This window comes from Panthera pardus, unplaced genomic scaffold (genome assembly GCF_024362965.1).
Source record: "Panthera pardus isolate Hobbes unplaced genomic scaffold, ASM2436296v1 HiC_scaffold_18, whole genome shotgun sequence".
Classification (NCBI taxonomy): domain Eukaryota; kingdom Metazoa; phylum Chordata; class Mammalia; order Carnivora; family Felidae; genus Panthera; species Panthera pardus.
Window position 1 is genome coordinate 8,153,727 of NW_026526743.1, and position 22,037 is coordinate 8,175,763.

The following is a 22,037-nucleotide window of genomic DNA, read 5'->3' on the forward strand; positions in this document are numbered from 1 at the left end:
CCACCAAGAACTGCCTAGGACCCTGGGTGACTAAAGGGTACCACCTCCAGGTACCTTCCTGCATTGGAAAGAGTTCTTCAATTTTATTTTCATAGGTCTTATCTTTCTCTCTGAGGATGATGGCTTCATCATGTTTTACTTATATTCCCACCCATCATCCCAACACTACAGGTCTGAATACCTACAGCCTTACATCTCTCTCATCTCAACTAAGCAGCTAGTGAGGACACTCTCACCACAACACAGGCACAGAAGAATGTTTGTGATGTCTACAAATCTGGCACCAAAGATGAACAAACACAGCAGTGGAGATATGGAGACAACTGGGAAATAAAACAAGTAGAAGTTATGTTTCTATATGCATTCTCAGTTGTGCAACCTGGGACAGGTGTTTCCTCCACACGCAGAATCCACTATGCTAATTCTTTACCTTGTATATTTTCTATGTCTCATCTGGGGCTACATTATCACTACTATTGGAATTTGTTTCTCCTACTTATGGGGTATCTATTACACACCCAGTACTAGCATATGTGCATGTTTGCTTCATATGCACATGAAAACAACACCCACCCCCCAATGACTGGCAGCTAGCTGTCTTAGCTGCCATGATGGCATGCTTTAGAGCCCCGGCTAAGTCCAGATTTTGCCAAACTAAAGCAGGTTTAAGCATGCTTTGTGCCTTCTGTAGGGGACACAGAGGGGAAAGCACTGGGAGAAAGCAGACCCGGTTGGTCACAGGGGCAGATTAAAACTGTCTTATCAAAAGTTACATTATCTTGTGAGTCTGTAGGGTGTTGTCTAGGGAATGTACTAGTGAGAGGGGCTGGTGTCAGTCAAGACCCTGTAAAACTCCTGGCTAGGGGCACCTGGATGCCTCAGCAGGTTAAGCATGTGGCTCTTGATCCCACAGTTAATGGGTCTGAAGCTTGTGTCTGGCTGTGTGCTGACAGCAGAGTTGCTTGGGATTCTCTCCCCACTACTTCGCCCCTCCCATGCTTATGCTCTGTCTCAGAATAAATAAACTTAAAAACAAATGGACTGGCTGTGCAAAATGAATGCCAAATAGCGTTTCACGGGGGACCTTAGGTAAAAGGTCAGCAGTACCCCTCTAGACTCCATAATATATCCATAATAATATTACAGTATTCTCAAGGAGGAGAAAATGGTATCACGGATAAATGAGAGGAAAAATAATGGCACATTATGTAAATCCTAAGGCCGCGGAGAAAACGGATTACTGGGTATGTTATGCCGTTGTGTTAGGAAAAGAGTTATAGATTCCATCAGTTACCTACAGCCTTAAATACAAGAGGATGTGGTAACATTGCTGGTTGGATCACACTTCATTCATTACACATCCATGTTAACACATTAAATACAATTATGTTTTATTAATTAAAATATATTAAGTTCACACAGACCAATTTATGCCTTTCAAATCCACTCGACTCAACAAATCGTTCAAAATATAGAATACAAGTGGTAAAAAAGCATTCATGTGTTGGCACAATGACATGGGAGTAGTGATTTCCATAAATATCAGGCAGGACGTAATTGTTGAGAGATGTGGATGTACAATTTATGCCATTTGGGGGAAGAGTTAGCTAGGCTCTGGCTGCCATCTGTGAAGATGTCTTCAATGCAGCCACATCAACTCATGTGCTCTGACTACTGCTCTTAAAGATCTATCAGTTCACTGGACTGCCACCTCTTTGCCTTTAAGACCTTATCATAAAACATTTCCTTTCTAATATGCAGGAAGTGTTTAGAGTTAATAAATGGACAATGGTGTTCTCAACACCTGTCTCATGACAACTTACATCAATGGTATAACCACAAACAGCATCTCCATTTAGATTTGTTTCAGATGTTGTGCATCATACTGTCCTTTATCATCTGTGGAAAATTAGACATGCCTGGGTCCCACCTAATGAAGAAGGGCATCTCATACCTTTGATGCAACAACAGTCAGCCACATGGTTTCACACACCCACTAGGAATAAATGAATATTCTGAAGTCATTTGAGAGTAGGAATACATTAATACTTGCTACTTACAAATCCCAAATAGGGTCAATGTAAAAAAAAAAAAAAAAGCACATTTTGAAATTAAGTATACCTATGCAAAAACCTATCCCCTAGATCTTTTGAACCAGAATAGCATATATGTTTTCCAAGTGTCTAACTCTGTATTATTCCTTAAGTATTTTGAAGCAATGTCTGAATAGAGTGACTGGTGTACTCCTTTCTACTTGATTTCTGTAACATTGACATTTGATGTTCAATGAAATACTTTTGTAAATCTACCTTTCCAGTTACTTTCTTATATGCAGTCTCTTGTGTTTCCTAAAGTGTACATTTAAAATGAGGGTCTTTGTTCATTCATGACATTTCTAGGGTTTGCATGTAGGGTGCATTTTGTGATAGTGAGTGAAGATTGAATTGCAGGTAAGGTGTGGCCACTTTCCATTTCACAGTTTGGCTCCATTGTGATAGCTAGAAGGTGGAGTAAGATGTGACTTGCAGGGAGAGCTTGCACATTCTTTACATTTGCATGGCTACTCTCCAATAGGAATTCTCTGATGTCCTGTAAGGGCTGGGCACCACTTATAGGGACTGACTTACATTCTTTTTACATTATCAGGTTTCTCTCCAATGTGAATTCTGTGACGTGGAGTAAGGATTGAGGGCTGGCTAAAGGCCTTGCCACATTCCTTCCATTGGTAAGGTTTCTCTCCAATATGAGTTCTGAGATGGTGAGTAAGGATTGAGTGCCTGGTAAAGGCCTTGCCACATTCTGTACATTGGTAAGGTTTCTCTCCAGTATGAATTCTGAGATGTTGAGTAAGGATTGAGTGCCCGTAAAGGTCTTGCCACATTCCTTACATTTGTAAGGTTTGTCTCCAGTATGAATTCTGTGATGTCGAATAAGGTTTGAGTGCTGGCTAAAGGCCTTGCCACATTCCTTATGTTTGTAAAGTTTCTCTCCAGTATGAATTCTGAGATGGCGAATAAGAATTGAGTGCCTTGTAAAGACCTTGCCACGTTGTTGACATTTGTCAAGTCTTTATTATGGATTTGCCTGGTTCTATTTAGTGATGAGCAGTCCTTAAAGGCTTTACCACACTCTTTACATTTGTATGATTTTTCTCCAGCATGCATTTGTTGATGTTGAGATCGTGTTGACTGTCAATGAAAGACTATGCCACAGTCCTTACACATGTACCTTTTCTCTCCAGTACCAATTGTCTCATGTGTATTTAGTCTTGGTGACTGACTAAACACACTTCCAGATTTATAACATGTGTATGGGTGTTTCCCCTCACACATCGTCTGATGATCACCATCAGAAGACTGCTTGAGATCTTTTCCACATTCATTATATTTATAAGGATTTTCTCTCATATGTGTACTCTTCTGTATAATACATTTAGATCTTTGAGAAAAGACTTCCTTACCTCTATTACATTCAAAATGGTTGTCTGGCAAATGAGTACGCAGACATTTGTTAACATTTGAGCCCTGGTTAAATGTTTTCTCAGATTCACTGCAAGGAGCAATTCTATGTCCATTGAAAATACTCTCATAGTTTTGTAGGGTTGACTTCTTTGTGTCTTGCCCCTCAAATTGACACCCCTTAACACTTTCTTCTTTATTTTTAAATCTATAGTTTTCAGAAAGGTCATTCCAATCCTATTTTCAAATTGGTTCAAGTACTTATTTTCCACCTGAATGAGGTAACTTCCCAGATTTTCCAAGTTTTCTTTCGACAAATAAATATGTTTGAATCTTTGACGTGAGTTTTTGGTGACGGAAACACACTGGTTTGTAGAAGTAGCTAACTTACAAGGGGAGGTTTTGCAAAATGCTTTATATCCTTCACCATATGGGGCAGTGAGATTCTTCTCATGGGCAGATGTCTCCATTTGGAAATGTCCGTCATGATATGTTTGATGTCCTTCACTCTCCCCATCGTTGTCCCAGTCTATCATTAAGTGTAAATTCTCATGGGTACTATGTTCACCCATTGACACTTTTTGGAGAGAAGGTTCTAAGCACGGCTTTGGCGGGAAATTCTGGGCGCATTGTGAAGATACAGCTGAAAGATATCAAATAACAGAAAAGTAAAATCATCCCACTTACTACTCTCAGATGAATATACTGAAGACTTCTATTGTGCAACCTTAGAATCAATCAGAAAACGTCAGCCAAATGTTTGAGAATGAATCATCAGGACTTCATTTCTCCATGGACACATAACCTTGCACACAAGACACTGACCATATAGCCGAATAGATAATTCTGTAGTATTGTCATGCTATCGTGCAAATCATTTTCCTATACCTTGAATAATCAAGAAAAGTACCACATGAGCCCAAAATCACCACAGAAGGAAACTTAAACATAAAAGTGAAATCCTTAAGACAGGATACAGTAAAACTAAGACCATATCAACCATAGGAAGTGTTGGCATTCAGAAAAGATGAACAAAATTGATAGACCTTTCAATCAAGTCAGAATGAAAGAGAAAAGACCAACTAAATGCAGCAGTGAAGTGAAAGTAGACACATTATAACTGACATGACTGAAATAAAAATAATTATGAGAGGCAATAGAGGATACTTATATGCCCACAAATATATACCAAGAGATGAGAATGAATTCAAAAAATGGTAGAAGGACCTGTACTCGATCCTGAAAAAAAAAAATCACTACCGCTGACAACTATGTAGACTTAAAGAGTAATAAAAAACATGCAAAACAAATGAAAAACAAAAAAATCAAACTAACTCCAAATAAGGAAAAGTCCTATGTCCGATGAATTCATTGGAGAATTCAAACAAACAGCTCATGAGAAAGTACTTTAAATCTCTTCAAGTATTTCCAAGGAATGAAAAGAGAAAATATGAAAATACTCTGTGGTACCAGCATTGCCAGGTTACCTAATCAAAGGAATACACTACTCTAAAGAAGGCTACAACCTCAAAAAAAAAAAAAAAAAAAAAAATCTCTGTTCACAGATGATATGATCTTTAGAAAACTCTAAAGAATCCTTATTTTTATTTTATATTATTTTGGTCATTGCTTGTTTCATTTCTGGTAGGTTTTTCACTACTTTCGATTTTCCTATTTTTTAAAGTTTTAAATTTTAAAAATTTATTTTTTAAATAAATGCTTCAAATAATGAAAACATTGAAGTCAACAACATTACACCAAAAGGATCGAGAATAGGAAGACTCTTAGCTGAAATTTAGTAGGAGAAGAAATAACAAATGGAAATCTGAAATCATTTTATTTAGAAAGATAAATCAGAACTAAATAAAATAGAGACCAGAATAAAAAATAACATAACCTTGAAAGTAATGTCCAGTTTAACCAGAAAAATAACAAATTGATAATGCTTCAACTATATAAACAATTGTATCCTAACAAGTAACTTAGAAAAGAAATCCTCTGGGGCTCTTGGGTGGCTCAGTCAGTTGGTCATCCAACTTCTGCTCAGGTCCTGATCACAGGGTTAGTGAGTTTGACCCATGGGTCAGGCACTGTGTTCAGAGCTCAGAGTCTAGAGCCTGCTTCTGATTCTGTGTCTCCCTCTTTCTCTGCACCTTCTCTGCCTGCTCTACTCTCTCTTTCTCTCAGAAATAAATGAACATTAAAAAAAAAATCCACTTAATTCCTAAAAATGTTACTAAGATTAAATTGTGAACCTTAAACCCACAAATTTAGAAATCTTCTTATAGGTAAAAGAAGAATGAAAGTTGAATTCAGAATCAAAAATCTCTCAGCACAGAAAAGCCCAAGATCACATGCATTCCATGGTCAATTCTAACTGACATTTAAAAAAATAATAACTAAAGGTAATCTTTTCAAAATCCTATAAAGCGTGGAAGATCAGGAACACATTCCAAACTATCCTGTGAGGCCAGCATTACTATGACACCAAGCAGGATAAACACAATAGAAGAACAAAAAAGTCTTGTTTGTCTGATAGAAGTATTGCCACTCTGACTTTCTTTTGACATCCGTTGCATGCTATGTGTTTCTTCATTTCCTCATTGTCAATCTGCAGGTGAGTTATGTCTGAATGAGTCTCCTAGAGGAAACATATATTTTTTTGTTTTTATCCATTTTGCTACTCCTGGATCTGGAAGTCTGTTTCCTTCCAGGATTACCAAGATTTCTGCTATTATTTCTTTTTTTTTTTCAATATATGAAATTTATTGTCAAATTGGTTTCCATACAACACCCAGTGCTCATCCCAAAAGGTGCCCTCCTCAATACCCATCACCCACCCTCCCCTCCCTCCCACCCCCCATCAACCCTCAGTTTGTTCTCAGTTTTTAAGAATCTCTTACGCTTTGGCTCTCTCCCACTCTAACCTCTTTTTTTTTTTTTTTTTCCTTCCCCTCCCCCATGGGTTTCTGTTACGTTTCTCAGGATCCACATAAGAGTGAAAACATATGGTATCTGTCTTTCTCTGTATGGCTTATTTCACTTAGCATCACACTCTCTAGTTCCATCCACGTTGCTACAAAGGGCCATATTTTGTTCTTTCTCATTGCCATGTAGTACTCCATTGTGTATATAAACCACAATTTCTTTATCCATTCATCAGTTGATGGACATTTAGGCTCTTTGCACAATTTGGCTATTGTTGAGAGTGCTGCTATAAACATTGAGGTACAAGTGCCCCTATGCATCAGTACTCCTGTATCCCTTGGGTAAATTCCTAGCAGTGCTATTGCTGGGTCATAGGGTAGGTCTATTTTTAATTTTCTGAGGAACCTCCACAGTGTTTCCCAGAGTGGCTGCACCAGTTTGCATTCCCACCAACAGTGCAATAGGGTTCCCGTTTCTCCACATCCTCTCCAGCACCTATAGTCTCCTGATTTGTTCATTTTGGCCACTCTGACTGGCGTGAGGTGATATCTGAGTGTGGTTTTGATTTGTATTTCCCTGATAAGGAGCGATGTTGAGCATCTTTTCATGTGCCTGTTGGGCATCTGGATGTCTCCTTAAAGAAGTGTCTATTCATGTTTTCTGCCCATTTCTTCACTGGGTTATTTGTTTTTCAGGTGTGGAGTTTGGTGAGCTCTTTATAGATTTTGGATACTAGCCCTTTGTCCGATATGCCATTTGCAAATATCTTTGTCCCATTTTGTTGGTTGCCTTTTAGTTTTGTTGGTTGTTTCCTTTGCTGTGCAGAAGCTTTTTATCTTCATAAGGTCCCAGTAGTTCATTTTTGCTTTTAATTCCCTTGCCTTTGGGGATGTGTCGAGTAAGAGATTGCTTCGGCTGAGGTCAGAGAGGTCTTTTCCTGCTTTCTCCTCTAGGGTTTTGATGGTTGCCTGTCTCACATTCAGGTCCTTTATCCATTTTGAGTTTATTTTTGTGAATGGTGTGAGAAAGTGGTCTAGTTTCAACCTTCTGCATGTTGCTGTCCAGTTCTCCCAGCACCATTTGTTAAAGAGACTGCCTTTTTTCCATTGGATGTTCTTTCCTGCTTTGTCAAAGATGAGTTGGCCATACGTTTGTGGGTCTAGTTCTGGGGTTTCTATTCTATTCCATTGGTCTATGTGTCTGTTTTTGTGCCAATACCATGCTGTCTTGATGAAGACAGCTTTGTAGTAGAGGCTAAAGTCTGGGATTGTGATGCCTCCTGCTTTGGTCTTCTTCTTCAAAATTACTTTGGCTATTCGGGGCCTTTTGTGGTTCCATATGAATTTTAGGATTGCTTGTTCTCGTTTTGAAAAGAATGCTGGTGCAATTTTGATTGGGATTGCATTGAATGTGTAGATAGCTTTGGGTAGTATTGACATTTTGACAATATTTATTCTTCCAATCCATGAGCAGGGAATGTCTTTCCATTTCTTTAAATCTTCTTCAATTACCTTCATAAGCTTTCTATAGTTTTCAGCATACAGATCTTTTACATCTTTGGTTAGATTTATTCCTAGGTATTTTATGCTTCTTGGTGCAATTGTGAATGGGATCAGTTTCTTTATTTGTCTTTCTGTTGCTTCATTGTTAGTGTATAAGAATGCAACTGATTTCTGTACATTGATTTTGTATCCTGCAACTTTGCTGAATTCATGTATCAGTTCTAGCAGTCTTTTGGTGGAGTCTATCGGATTTTCCATGTATAGTATCATGTCATCTGAAAAAAGTGAAAGCTTAACTTCATCTTTGCCAATTTTGATGCCTTTGATTTCCTTTTGTTGTCTGATTGCTGATGCTAGAACTTCCAACACTATGTAGGTCAGCATGAATTTCCCATCATAAAAGAGACCCTCGTGTCTGTGAGACAATAGTCAAAACATTTTGCATGACATAAGCAATAAAGCCATAGCATGAGATGATCTATGAGTAAAACTAATAAAATATGGCATGCAGGGGCGCCTGGGTGGCTCAGTCGATTGAGCATCCGACTTTGGCCTAGGTCATGACCTCGCCATTTGTGAGTTTGAGCCCCGCATCTGGCTCTGTGGTGACAGCTCCGAGCCTGGAACCTGCTTCACATTCTGTGCCTCACTCTCTCTCTGCCTCTCCCCTGCTCACGCTCTGTCTCAAAAGTAAATAAACATTAAAAAAAATTAAAAAAATAATAGAATGTGCCATGCAAAAAAAAAAAAACCCTCAGATATGGTCAATAGAAACAGAGAGAATAATTATCCTTCCCAGATATCCATTACCCCTTGATCCTTTCAGGCATCTCCAAAATATAGCTGACCATTCAAGAATATGGGTCTAAACAGTGTGCATCCATTTATACAGAGATTATTTTAAATATAAATCCAATGAACTACTGTAAATATGTTTTCATTATAGGTTCCTTAATCTTTTGTTTTCTCAAGCTTACTTAATTGTAACAATACCACTTATAATACAGACAACAAAGAAAAGAATGGGATGATTCACCAGCAATGTTCTATGTAAGGCTTCAGGTCAACACTAAGCTATTTCCATGGAAAAGTAGGTATGGTTTTAAGCTCTGGAGACTCAAGAGATACCCATATATTTTCCATTGGGGGGAGGGAGGTTAGGGCCCAATACGCCCACACTGATGTAAGTGTTCTCGGTGTTTAAACTTTGGGTTTTACTCTAAATAAACACTCTGATTTAGAATCATATGTGAAAAGTGGTATTGACTTATTGCTTCCTGCTGTGAATTCTCTGACTTTCTTAGATTTACCTTTTCATTCCATAGTTTGCCAAATGTCTACATCTGTAACGTGTTTACCCTTTATAAAGACACTGGTATTTACTGAAGTGTATGTTAAAACCAAAAGTCCTTCCTCATTCATTACATTTCCAGAGTTTCCGTCCAGTATGTCTTCTCTGATGTTACGTAAGGGTTCAGTTCAGGTCAAGACTGCCAATATTCTTGACATTTATAAGTCATCTCCCCAGGACGTATTATCTCATGTTGAATAGTTTTGCTTACAAACTAAACGCTTCACCACATCCTTTGTATTTGTAGGGTTTCATTCAGTGTGCTCTCCCTGAGGTTCAGAAAGTTTGTAGTTGGGCTTAACAATTTTGCTCATATTTAAATATTTTTATTTAGCCTTCTCCCCAATATGTATTTCCTTAGGTTGATAAGTTTTGAGTGGTAAGGACTTCGCCTCCTTGTATAAATTTGTTACATTTCTTCCCATTATGAAATCTCTGCTGTTGAGTGAGTTTTGAAGACTAGTTAAAAGCTGTCCCAGAGTTACTACATTTTTTAAAATTCTTTTTTCAGTGTTTCAATCCATGTAGGCATGCAACTATCGTAATTTAAATGATACTGCTTAGTGCTTAGTAATTAATTAGACTGTAAGAAAAAACTCTACCACAAAATTACATCTCTAAGTGATCAGGGTCCTCAGAATCTCTACATTTTTAAGTCTTCTCTCTAGTCAGGATACAATGATGTACAAGAAGATTCGAGCTTACATAGAAGACTTTCTCACATTTCTTACTTTTATACTGGTTCTCTGGAGATGGAGTTCTCTCATGCTTATTAGCATTTCACCCTCAATTCATGTTTTCCCCACACTCATTGCTTTTGTAACTTCTGTCTCCACTATAAACACCTCAGTAATTACAGAAGCTAGAGCCCTCAACTAAAGGCCTTTGTAACAACACACACACAAATAGTTGCTCCAAATCAAATGTTGTATTGTAACTATTGAACAGTGATGTTTGGATAAAACCCTCCTGTGTTTATCAAAATCAGAGCCTTGGGAACAGGGGGATTACGTGTTGGTGGAAGAATAATGAGACCTCCAAGCAGGACTTCTCAAATCAATCACATTTAAAATTTTTATCTCCCTTTTCAAATGTGTAACTCACAGAATTGTTTCAGTCAGTGGTTAATCCAATTTTATATTTGGAATACTTTCAGTATGGGCTAGGTGACTTTTCAGAATTTCCAAATGTCCTTCCAGAGAATATGTCTCTTTAAAAACTGGATTTTTGACTTTTGCTCCAAAGACATTATTCTCCAAATATAATGAGTTAAGGTGAGGTTTTCCCCAGAAGGTTTTTTATCCTTGATCTCTTCTAGCAGTAGCATTTCATTACCAGTAATTGTGCCTGTTTGGTTATATCCCTCATAATAAACATTCTGCATTTCCCTACACCCCATCACCTTCCCCATCATCCCTTAAGTTTAAATACTCAGGGCCACAGTGTCTACTTTTTCCCATATCACTGTACCAAAGGACTCTTCTTGGTTGTCGACCAACAAGCCTAGGGTGTTATGGGAAGACACAACTAAAAGATACAAAAGAAGTCATCACACTTACTACATTGCATATATGTAAGTATGCTAATGTGTAAAAGTAATATCCATGATAGGACATCAGCAGAATGAAGAAATAGGAAGCACCAGGACTTTGCTCCTCCTTGGAGACACAAATAGACCAAAGGAGTTTTTGAGGGCTCCAGAAGTCCATTAGGAGAATACACACACCCAGACAAGTACAAAGGAAGAAGAGTCACAGTGAAAAGACAAAGAACGTTTAGGACACTTGCCTACAACAGCTGCCCACTCTCCATGAGAGCTGCCTGACACTCCATGACAACACAGTGACAAAAGTCTTCCCTCTGTCGAGGAGAGAAACAAATGTATGTTCAACGATCTGGTTTCTTTGCTGTCTTGAGGGACTTGTTTCTGTCATGCACGGCATGGGAAGCAGAAGGAATGAGAGCACCCTCTGGATACACTATGGTGGGTGCTCAGACAAAAGGTGAGCATTTGTTCAAACACTGGGGAGACTACAGAGCTGAAGAATGAGAGAGGAAGGTATCATGGTCTCCAAAGAGTAACTACACTTTTTACCTTAGCAGTTACAGAAACTCAGACGTGACAAATGCCCAGAACATGTGTCACTGTACCTAGAATTACTGTACTTTGTGTTCCTCTGTACAAACCAAGTCCATAATCCTGGGCCCAGAGGCTGTTATTTTCACTTTTCTGTTTTGTTTTGTTTTCATTGTTTTCGTGGGTTTTTGTTTGTTTGCTTTTTAATTCCCAAATGTCAACCAAAGATATAAAAGGATACAAAGAAATAGGATTTTGTGTTCCAATTGGAGGAAGAAAATACATCTCCAAAAGTGGCCCTAAATTACAAGCACTATTAATTGACTGACAAGGCATTCAAAATAACCGTCATAAAGATGCTCATGGGGGAAGAATAAAAATAGGTAGGTAACTAAATGATAGCAGGAAAACTATTCATGACCAAAATGTAAAGCCAAGGAAACAGAACATATCACCAACAATGAACAAGAAATTGAGAGATGAAGAGTACAATTGCTGAATTTAAAAATACACTAAGGGGTCAACAACAGACTTCATCAAGTAAAAGAAAGAATCAGACAACCTAAAGCACTCTTGTGTTCAATTACCTGCTAAGAATCAAAGGACAGGGTCTAGGGACTCATGGGACACCAAGAGCCATCCAATATGTATATTAAGGGAACCCCTGAGGAGAGGGGAGGGAAAGGGGAAGAGCATTGATATGAAGAGCTCAAGTCTTGTATGTGGAAAGAAGAGACAAATGTAACAAGCGCAGTGAATTCATAGTAGGGTAAATGTCAAGACGTGAACACGGTGACACCTTATAATTAGCCTATCAAAACTCACAGGCGAGAAGAGAAATTTGAACCAGCATGGCAAAAGCCACTCATCTCGTCCAAGAGAGCTCCTGTAAGCTCAGTGGGATGATTAGCAGATCTTATAGGAAGAAGCGCACAGGCCCGTGTATTCAGGTATTGAAAGTTCAAAACATATCCACTAAGAATACCCTACGTGTCCAAACTGTTTTTCATGAATGTAGAAATGGAGACTTTCCCAAGTAAGAACCCCTCTACGTTTCCAAGTAGACCTCTCCTACAAGACACATTAAAGGAGGTCCTTCAGGTTGAAATAATAGGATTCTAAACAATAACTAAAAACACATGAGAACATAAAGCCCTCTGCTAAATGTAAAAATTTATACAATTGGGGAGCCTGGGCGACTCAGTTGGTTAAGTGACTGACTTTGGCTCAGGTCAGGATCTCAAGGTCCATGAGTTTTGCCCCCACTTTGGGTTCTGTGCTGACAGAGCGTGGAGTCTGCTTCGGATTCTGTGTCTCTGTCTCTCTGCCTCTCCCCCATTTGCAATGTCTTTGTCTCAAAAATAAAAACTCATTAAAAATTTATAAAAAATACACAAATCTGTCATGTTGTAATGAGCGAGCACAAGTCACTTTAGTTTCTGCTACAGTATCTTTTTCAATGAGAGTATAAAAAATCAGCGGTGCCTGGGTGGTTCAGTATGGTAAGCAACAGACTTCAGCTCAGGTCATGATCTCACAGGTTGAGTTTGAGCCCCACATCAGGTTCTGTTTTGTCAGCACAGAGCCTACTTCTGATCCTCTATCCCCACCTATCTCTGCCCCTTCCCTGCCGATTGTCTCTAAATAAACAAATTAAAAAAAAAAAGAGTACAAAAATCATCAATCTAGGTAAGTACATATTAAAAGACAGAAATTGTATTATCAGTATTTTAAGGTGGGTGCAGGGGTGGAGGTGATATGTAGAATAATTTTGTATGCAATTGAGAATATCAGTTTAAAATGTGTTTGTATACATGTTTTATGTAATCTCTATGTAACCACAGAGAAAATACTACAGAAGTTGGAAAAGTTGAAGAGAATGGTACCAAAGCATGTCATGAGTATAAGACCACAAATAAGGATAAAAAATCTAAATTTGATACAAAGGTACAGAATATGTGTGTGTGTGTAATATACACACATACATACATGAGAGAGAGAGATAGAGAGAGCAGGGGAAGGGCAGAACGAGAGAGGGAGGGAGGAAGCGAGAGAGAGAGAGAGAGAGAGAGAGAGAGAGAGAGAGAATCCGAAGCACGTTCCATTCTTAGCTCATAGCCTAACATGGGACTCAATCTCATGACCCTGAGTTCATGACCTGAGCCAAAATCAAGACTCAGATCCTTAATAGATTGAGTCACCCAGGCACCCTGCAGGTATAGAATGTTGAAAAATGACTTTCAATGCACAAAAGTAATCCTCTCACGCAAGAAGAATATAAGGTCACCAATAAATACATGATGAAATTATTTATCTGTTATGATGACTCACCAAGACATTAGTTGTCTATTATTATGACAATTCACCTAGACATGATAAAACATTTACTGACCACTAACCAAGGAAGGAAAGAAGATGAGTCCCAAAGTATGTATGGGTCATATTTATACCAAGAAATACATACATAAATTTATTGGTAAGGGGCCTGGTTGATTCATAATTGACTTAAACTCACATTGTCTTAAAATGCACTAGATGAACATTGTCATCCTGTAACAAGATACACAGGTAAATGAAACCACAACCACCTCGTGGGGAAAGTCCCATACAAAAGAAAGTACATTATTATAGAATGCAAAACCAGAATAAGACAAAATTTAACCACAGTCTACATAAAAAAAAATAGATTAAGCCTTTCAAAGGAAACCTACCATATAACTATAATTTTAAACTGCGACTATGTACCCATGAAAAAGGAGCATTTGGATTGTTGGCATGTCTTCATTGACCGTAAAACAGGAAAGGTATTTTTTTTTATATCAAGCATAAAATGCTCTAATGAAAAATTTTACAAATAAGCACTTAAAACATATTAAAAATGTATTATTTTCTTAATATATTCCTCCTCTTACACAGAGTGTAAGGGTATAATCCATTGTTTAGAACCAAGCTGACTAGCACAAAACTTTCTAAATCAACAAACACTGCCAAAGTTGGAAAATATCCTGACAATCACTTTATAAACAAATAAATATCTGGGATGAAATTCAGATACATTCTGAGAAAGTAGAAGAATAATCTTGTGATTAATTTTTTCTGAAGTAAAATAACATTTATGAACAATCCTTTTTTTGGTGAACAATCCTTTTTTTATATGGAATTTCTTCTTTAAATGTTTATTTATTATTGAGAGAGAGAGCGAGAGCACACGGGCAAAGGAGGGGCAAAGGGAGAAGGGACAGGTGATCTAGAGCAGGCTCCACAAGGACAGCAGACAGCCCATTCTAGGCTCTAATTCCCCAACTGTGAGATCATGAACTGAGCCAAATTCCAATGCCCAATTGACTGAGCCATTCAGGCACCCACTAACTCATGTCTTATATGGCACATACCCATATCATATAGAACTTTTGATTCAAAAAATTTCGAGATGTGTCTCATATACAAATTATTTCAAAGTACAAACACTTATGAAAAAGTCACAGGAACTTCCTACTAAAGTATAAAGTATTTAGTATACCTACTAAAAGTATAAAATGATGCAATTACTAGGAAATAAGGTAACCATTGAGACTTTATTATAGGCTGTGAGATCTAACTTCTAAATGTTATAGCTGCTTTATGGCATTAACATGGAAACATGCTAGGAGACACAGAGATGTGTTAAATTATTTCATCATTGAGCAATAGAACACACAGAGTGCAAATTTCAAATGTTGGTTAATACAAAGACAAGTGAAATTTTGGTGTGAAATAAAGGATTAGATTTTCTCATTTGAGGGAGGTGTTCTGTGATCTCATGAAATTACTGAGCCTCAATTGTGTACAATTAAGATAAAATCCTCTGGAACTTTGGAAAGCATAAGCCAGAAAACATGTGATCTCTGTCTCCAATGTTCCCCACATTTCTGCATCAAAACCCAATATGCCCACTACTACCTTGACACACTTGTCACAAGAAGCAAAACAGAATTCAGAAATGGCTTAGCATAGAGTTCCTCAGAAATACAGAGAGATCCTCTAGGGCTCTCACAGCAATGGAGAAGCTCTCAGATTATGGAGATCCTCACCGGGGATGTGGTAGACCTTCACTGGAGCTGAAGGAGAATCCTTGGAGAATCAAGGAGCATGATGTGTTAGAGAGCAGATGTCCCTCTGTGAGAGGGAAAGACATCAAACTAGGCTTCACAAATGAAACTCCATTCAAGGAGAGCTACCTGAACAACATTTTAAGATCTATCTTCCTCCTTCACATTTGGACCTCACGTGTGTCATGTGCTTCACTCCCACCTACCTGAGTGTGAGGCTACTGTCTCCTTTCTCTTCACACCCCACAGCTCCTCCTCTTGCTCCAAAACGATGACCAGGTCTGGTTTTGACACAATGAGACCTGTTTATCAGAAGAAAGGAATAGCAATACTGCTGGAGATTCTACCTTTCAACTCAGTATTGTACTCAGCCGACAAGAGAGGACATTGAAGAATTCTAAAAAATGATTTCTCAAACACTCTTGTGCAAGAAAGAGCCCCTTTAGAACATGCAGGAGGAGTTTCAAATATTCACATCATGACCAGCCTTCCAAATACTACCAATACAATAAGCAGTAAAAGTTGGAGTTTAAGATGTGGGCCATACTGTCTTTTGCCACTCAATGTTTAGAATTGCCATCAATCTGCAGAAATGGTGATGGCATCTTAAAAAAGGGAGGCTGAAGCTGAAAAGGAAACATCATGAAGATATTTCTCTACATCTACAAATCCCCATTTCCTTCCCTTGCTGCAGGGATCTGAATCCCAGTCATACAAAGAAGAAGCTTCCAAGAGACAGTCTTCAAAGGAACGAACAAAACCCTTGCTGGGTTTGGGAAATCTAGAAGGAGATATCCTCACCCAAGAAGAGGAGGTGTCCATAGGTCTCTAACATCACATCCCTGTGCAGCTCCCGCTGACTGTGGTTCAAGCATCCCCATTCCTCCTGAGAGAATTCTATGGCCACATCCCTGAAGGTCAGGAGTCCCTGAAATAAATACAACAGTCATCCAGTGGCCATTGGCAGTGTTCACAATGGTACCTAAGATGAAAGGGAAATGAATGTCATCAGCTAGACTATAAGAACTGACGTTCACCGCTTACCTGCTTGTACCCAATGACCGTACTCCCTCATTTTACTTAACCTCTTTCTTCTACTTCTGGCAAAACACCCTGTGGACACAGTCTCCTGTCATGGAAACAGAAAACATTCAACAAAATGGAATGACCGCCCCAAGGAAGAGCTTGGGCAGGCCACGTTGAGCTTAACCCCTATGCAGATGGATGATGGAGTGAACTCAGGGAGGACAGTTCCCTTGACCTCCTTGTAATAGCAAAATCTCCACCCAAGGGGGAAAACAAACCTTGCGTAACACACAACGTATGTATGGAAGTGTCCTCTTAAGGTACGTGTGCCACCTTATGCCCAGTTCAGGTAAAATGACAAGGCTCTACTTCCTAATTGTCCACCCGAATCTTAAATAAAAGGAAATCAGGGGCGCCTGGGTGGCTCAGTCGGTTGAGCGTCCGAATTTGGCTCAGGTCATGATCTCTTGGGCCGTGGGTTCGAGCCCCGCGTCAGGCTCTGTGTTGACAGCTCAGAGCCTGGAGCCCGCTTCGGATTCTGTGTGTCCCTCTCTCCCTGCCCCTCCCCTGCTCATGCTCTGTCTCTCTCTGTCTCAAAAAAAAAAATTAAAAAAAAATTAAAAAACAAATAAATAAATAAATAAATAAATAAATAAAAGCAAATCATCGCCCCAACCCCCTTACTCTGTGAGTCTCTCCTTTGGAGGTTATTCCCTCTGATCTCCTTATTGGCTGAAATCAAGCTTCCTGTGTGTGACAACCCCAGCTGCTGCACTATGACTCTATTATATTTGAGGATTAAAACACACAAATATGTCAACTTTTGTGTTATTGTTTTCATTTTCTGAAAATATAAGGCAGTAATTAAAAGGGTATTTCTGTGACAAGACTGTGGAGGAAAATAAAAATTTATTTTGGCATTTTTTTTCTTTTTGTACTTTATCATGTTTTGCTATTTTCTTTTCCTCTCCACCTGGTGATGAGACTCTTTCAGTGACACAACTTCAAGGGGACAGATGATTCATTCTCCTCAAGGAAACTCCCACATTTTGTCAAGTCTAAAGACAGCTGCCTTAACCTTCCTAACTCCTACTAAATTCCCAACTGACTAATCTTCACTCATAGGTAGGAACTGATTCATCAGGAAGAAGTTACAGAAGCGGAGACCTTCCACTTTAACAACCTTAAAGATGTAAGGGTCTACGTTGTTCAAGGGGGGCAATGATGAGGGACACAAAGTCAAGAGTCGTGTAGCTTCAATTAAATTTCTTTATACTTTGCAACTCAATGACAGGATATGCCCTTCCTCAAGTAAATCATAGCTGCTATCATACCTTAATGTTTAATTTTTATTAAATACTTGAGACAGGCAGAGTATGACATTCCTTTATCAATGGGCTCCAAAGTGTAAGGAAATTTAATTGAAGCTACACTTCTTTTGCCTTAGTTCTCCCCACCAGAAACTACAAGCAAAGAGAAACTCAGAAGAAAGAAGTTTCCAGCTGAAATGTGATGGCTTCTGCACATCGCTCAGTAAATCTAAGATCCTTAGCAAAGATGGGGGAGGGGGGGAGGATGAACGTTATAAGGGAGAGATCTGGCAGAGTGAACCAGGCCAGTTAAAGAAGTGAACACGAAGTGTAAGGAAACAAATTGCTATCAGTGCCTAAGACACACCAAAGGACACACGATCCCTGGTGTGTTCTGTTGGCCCCCAAACAGTGAATCTGATAGTCTAATTATGAGAGAATACAGTGGATTTATACAAACTTCAATCACATATACTTTTAGTAGAGCCTGCTTTGAGGCAGTTTCAAGCAACGGATTGTAGAGGAGTCCACAGGGCCCACCTGGCTGAAGAGAGGCAGGTCCAGCAGGTGACCTGCCTCAAAATATCTATAGGCCCTAACTAACTAACATATGGGTACTTACAACCAGGCAGAATTACCACATGAGGGCAAATTCCATAAGTCACCATACATACTCATCTTCCTCCAGCAAAACCAGCCCCAAGTCACTGCCTCAAGGCAGGAGCCTCTCCTCTGCTGTGCTTCCCACCACTCCCTTGAGGTGTATTCATGTATTCATAAATCTAATGTCTTATTCTGCTAGAGGTGAGTTCTTTTCACCACTCATGCCCTCGGCTTCCACAGGATCAGTGACCCATATTTGGGAGCCCCCATCTGAATGGGAGAAGCACCACATTTAGACGGCTGTTTCCCTGTCCTGTATGTCTAATATATTTTAAACAGAGTATCTTTTTCACATTTTACAAACCATACTGCTCCCCCCCATCCTTTTTTAAGTTTCCAAGTTATTCAGGCCTCATATCCATTCTCTGTTTTTTTTGCATTTAGTATTTGGTCCAAAAAGGTAGTTTTATTATAACACAAAGAGAGGACATGTGGGCACCAAGATCCACAGTGGGGTTGTGAAGAGTGACACTGCAGCCAGGGGAGGGAAAGGCAAAAGGAAGGTCTCCAGAAGGATTCCCATATGCTTAAGAGGACTCCTAAGATACTGGGGGCCTTGTATTTTTCATTTTCTTCATCCTGCTCTACAGAGAGGTACTAAATGGGGGACCTAAAGGGGAACGGTTCTCCTTGAATGAAATCCCACCACCAGACCCCATCATCAACTGGAATCTTGGACTCAACAACTTCCCTTTTGGATCTGTCCTAAAGGGAATGTTTGCAATACTTGCAGGACTTTACCTCAAAGTGACAAGTGTTGATGTCCTAGTGAAAGCCTGGTTGGAGAATGTAGAGAAGACTCCCGGTTATGGGGGAGAAGAGTTCTAAAGACCTAACCTTGAGTATTGTTCCTGAGAAGGTTGTAAAGCTTTAGTGAAAACATAAGGCAGAAACACCAAACACAGAGAAATCAACATTTGCGGTTTCTAAACGCATGGAATTTTAGGGGGGAAAAGATGACAGCCTCCGACCTGAAACACCAGGCTTACCTGAGAGCTGGCCATTTCTTCTTCTTTCCCCTCATCCTCTAGATTTCTTTTTCAGAAGGTATTTCTGGAGAAATCACATCTGAATCAGGAGAAAATGTCCTCAAAGGCACCAACAGAACATCTTCACCAGAAAAGTGCTCACTGGCAGGCGGAACTTTGAAATGCAGGAGGACCAAACTTGCTAGTTTTTTGTGTCAGAACTTTTCAGAAACGGAGACTACGTACTTGGAGCCCAACCTCTGAGTTTTCCTTGTATAGTTTCAGTGGCTCACTCCCACAGACACCCATAAATTCTTCTACAGCATAGGAACAGTGTGCTGCGCAGACCTAATCCTCCCACACTCATGTAGACGAGACTACATTACCTCTTCTTGAGCAAAAGCCTGCACTCAAATCTCATAAATTAATGGGAAGCCTTGCCGACTGACTCTGGCCTCAGGGAGAATCACCTGGAGCACTTAATTAATTCGACACTGTTGTTTCCAACCACAACAATTGACAGAACCTGAGGAGGGGGGCAACAGCAAGGGTGGGTTTTGAAACTCCACACGGGATGCCTTTGGGAACCATTTAGAGCAGTAAGGAAGGCTTTGGTTATTATCCAGGTTTAAACCCATTTCTTCCCCAGTGATCAGAGTTTCTGGACATTGGAAAAAAGAGAGTTACAAATTTAAGAGCCAAACACACCTTCAGCTCTTTAGCCAACCTTTTCCATGTCTTCCTACTTCCCAAACACAGGGCTCCAAGGAACCACAGGTGTCTTCCTAGTCCTCCCTGTCAATTGGCTTGGAGAAACTACTCTGTGCCTTGGGGATAAATCTCCCTTTGTCCTTATTGATACCTGAGCTACACTCTTAGTGCTCAAACCCAGTGCTACCAGCAGCCCCTGCCTCAGAGACCTTAAATCAGTTAAAAAAACACGGGTCTCCCATAAATAGCAACGGGTCCCAGTCTATGAACTTATTCCTTTGTATCTAGGCCTTTTGAGCATTACACACCCATTTCTCCTTAGTTTACCTGCCCCAATTCATTTACTGGACTGAGATTTCTTTGAAAAATGTCATGCCAGAATTTCTTTTTCCCAAAAAGGGGGAAGGAAAATCTAGATTTGACAGCAGTAACCACATTTGGAAACAAGGGGAGATAAATGACATTTCAACGTGTTGTCTATGCTCTGTCTCTGATGGCGCTTTAGCTGAGGTTAGTGGTACTGATCAAATGATCAGTCCTATTCAATGAGCTACCAATGTTCTTGTGAGGAAAATGTTCAACTGATACTGGCACACTCCACAGTGCATCACTCATCAAGCTTCAAATAGATCCGTCAAAATCTCTGCCCTGAATTAATCATTGCCCCATAAATAAGGAAACCCAACAGTGCAGCAAGCACATAATAGAGGAATACAAGGCTTAGGCTGTAGATCAATGGTCATGCTCAAGCCATCTTGGGCCACAGCTGCATCGAAGGCCAGGACTTCAGCCCATGGCAGCCATGGGGGGCAGGGCCTGGAGAGCATGGGGTGGAGGTTCCAGGGGATAGGAGGTTCCTGGGAAGGAGAGTCCTGGCAAGGGAAGCAGATACTAGTCCCTGTATGACCCCTATTGTACCTGAGAGAAAACCCAAAGGCTGAGGATGGAAGTTTGATTAGGACCCCTGAGCAAAAAATAACATTGCTATCTGTCTTTATCTTTTGTTCCCAACGTTCATCCACTAGTGATGTCGATTCCCACTGAAAACTGATTGTTCTCTGAAACACCAATGCAGTCCTTTTCAAAATAGTCCAGTTGATAAGGATAGCCAGTACTTTTTACCTTCAGTTGGGAGGAATGGCAATACACCTGTTGAGTAACGCCTCAGGGTTCCACAGAGGGTCCATTCTATATGTGACAACCTTAAATGTTATACTACATGACAGTAAGTTTTATGCAGGCTCTCCTTTGTTATAGTATGACATAATTTCATTCTCTGCTCCCCTTCTCAAGGTTCTTTGCATGACACCAGCATACACCTGTGAAAACTTGTGGCTTTAAAGAGACATCAGGTGCCCAAAGAAAAATTGCAGTTTGCTCAAAACCAGCTTAGATATTTAAGTCACCTGCTGTGAGAACAAGGACTAGATTTCAAGACATCCTGGAAATCAAAAACCTGAAACTAAGTACCAATTCTGAAACTCTCTGGGACTGTTTGTTCATTTCTGAAGTTTGATTCCAAACTTCTCTCTTACAGTTGAAAGTGCATATGCTTTACTAAAACAGGACAAACCTTACCCAATTATTTGAAAAGAGGGGGATAACACAGTAATTGAGACATGAATGAAAAGTCTAAATCTATAAAACTTCTCAAAGTCAACACCCACAAATCAAGCAACCCAGGTAAGAAATGGGCAAAAGACATGAATAGACACTTTTTGAGAGAAGATAGCCAGAATACTAACAGACACATGTAAAGATGATCAACATCCCTCATCATCATGGCAACACAAATCAAAACACGGATGAGATACCACTTCCCACCTGCCAAAATGGTTAAAATTAACAACACAAGAAACCATGGGTGTTGGTGAGGATGAAGAGAAGGGGAACCCTGTTGCACTGTAGGTGGGAAAACAATGTGGTGCAGCAGCCATTCAGGAGAACAGTATGAG

General features: G+C 39.6%; 2 protein-coding genes across 2 annotated transcripts in view; both read right to left on the reverse strand.

Annotated features, from left to right (window-relative positions):
• The window catches only part of LOC109259246 (zinc finger protein 678-like), an 88,360-nt gene extending 67,880 nt beyond the window's left edge, over positions 1-20,480 (reverse strand). The window contains 1 exon segment of the mRNA XM_053905807.1: positions 19,393-20,480. Coding sequence (XP_053761782.1) covers positions 19,393-19,407 — 15 coding nt within the window. The 5' untranslated portion in view covers positions 19,408-20,480.
• On the reverse strand, positions 15,545-16,338 carry LOC128778082 (KRAB domain-containing protein 5-like; the record flags this gene model as incomplete). Its single annotated transcript, XM_053906446.1, has 2 exons — positions 15,545-15,706; positions 16,206-16,338. Coding segments are annotated over 2 exons (243 nt in total), but the record flags the coding sequence as incomplete, so codon positions are not given.
• Positions 20,481-22,037: the final 1,557 nt, after the last annotated feature.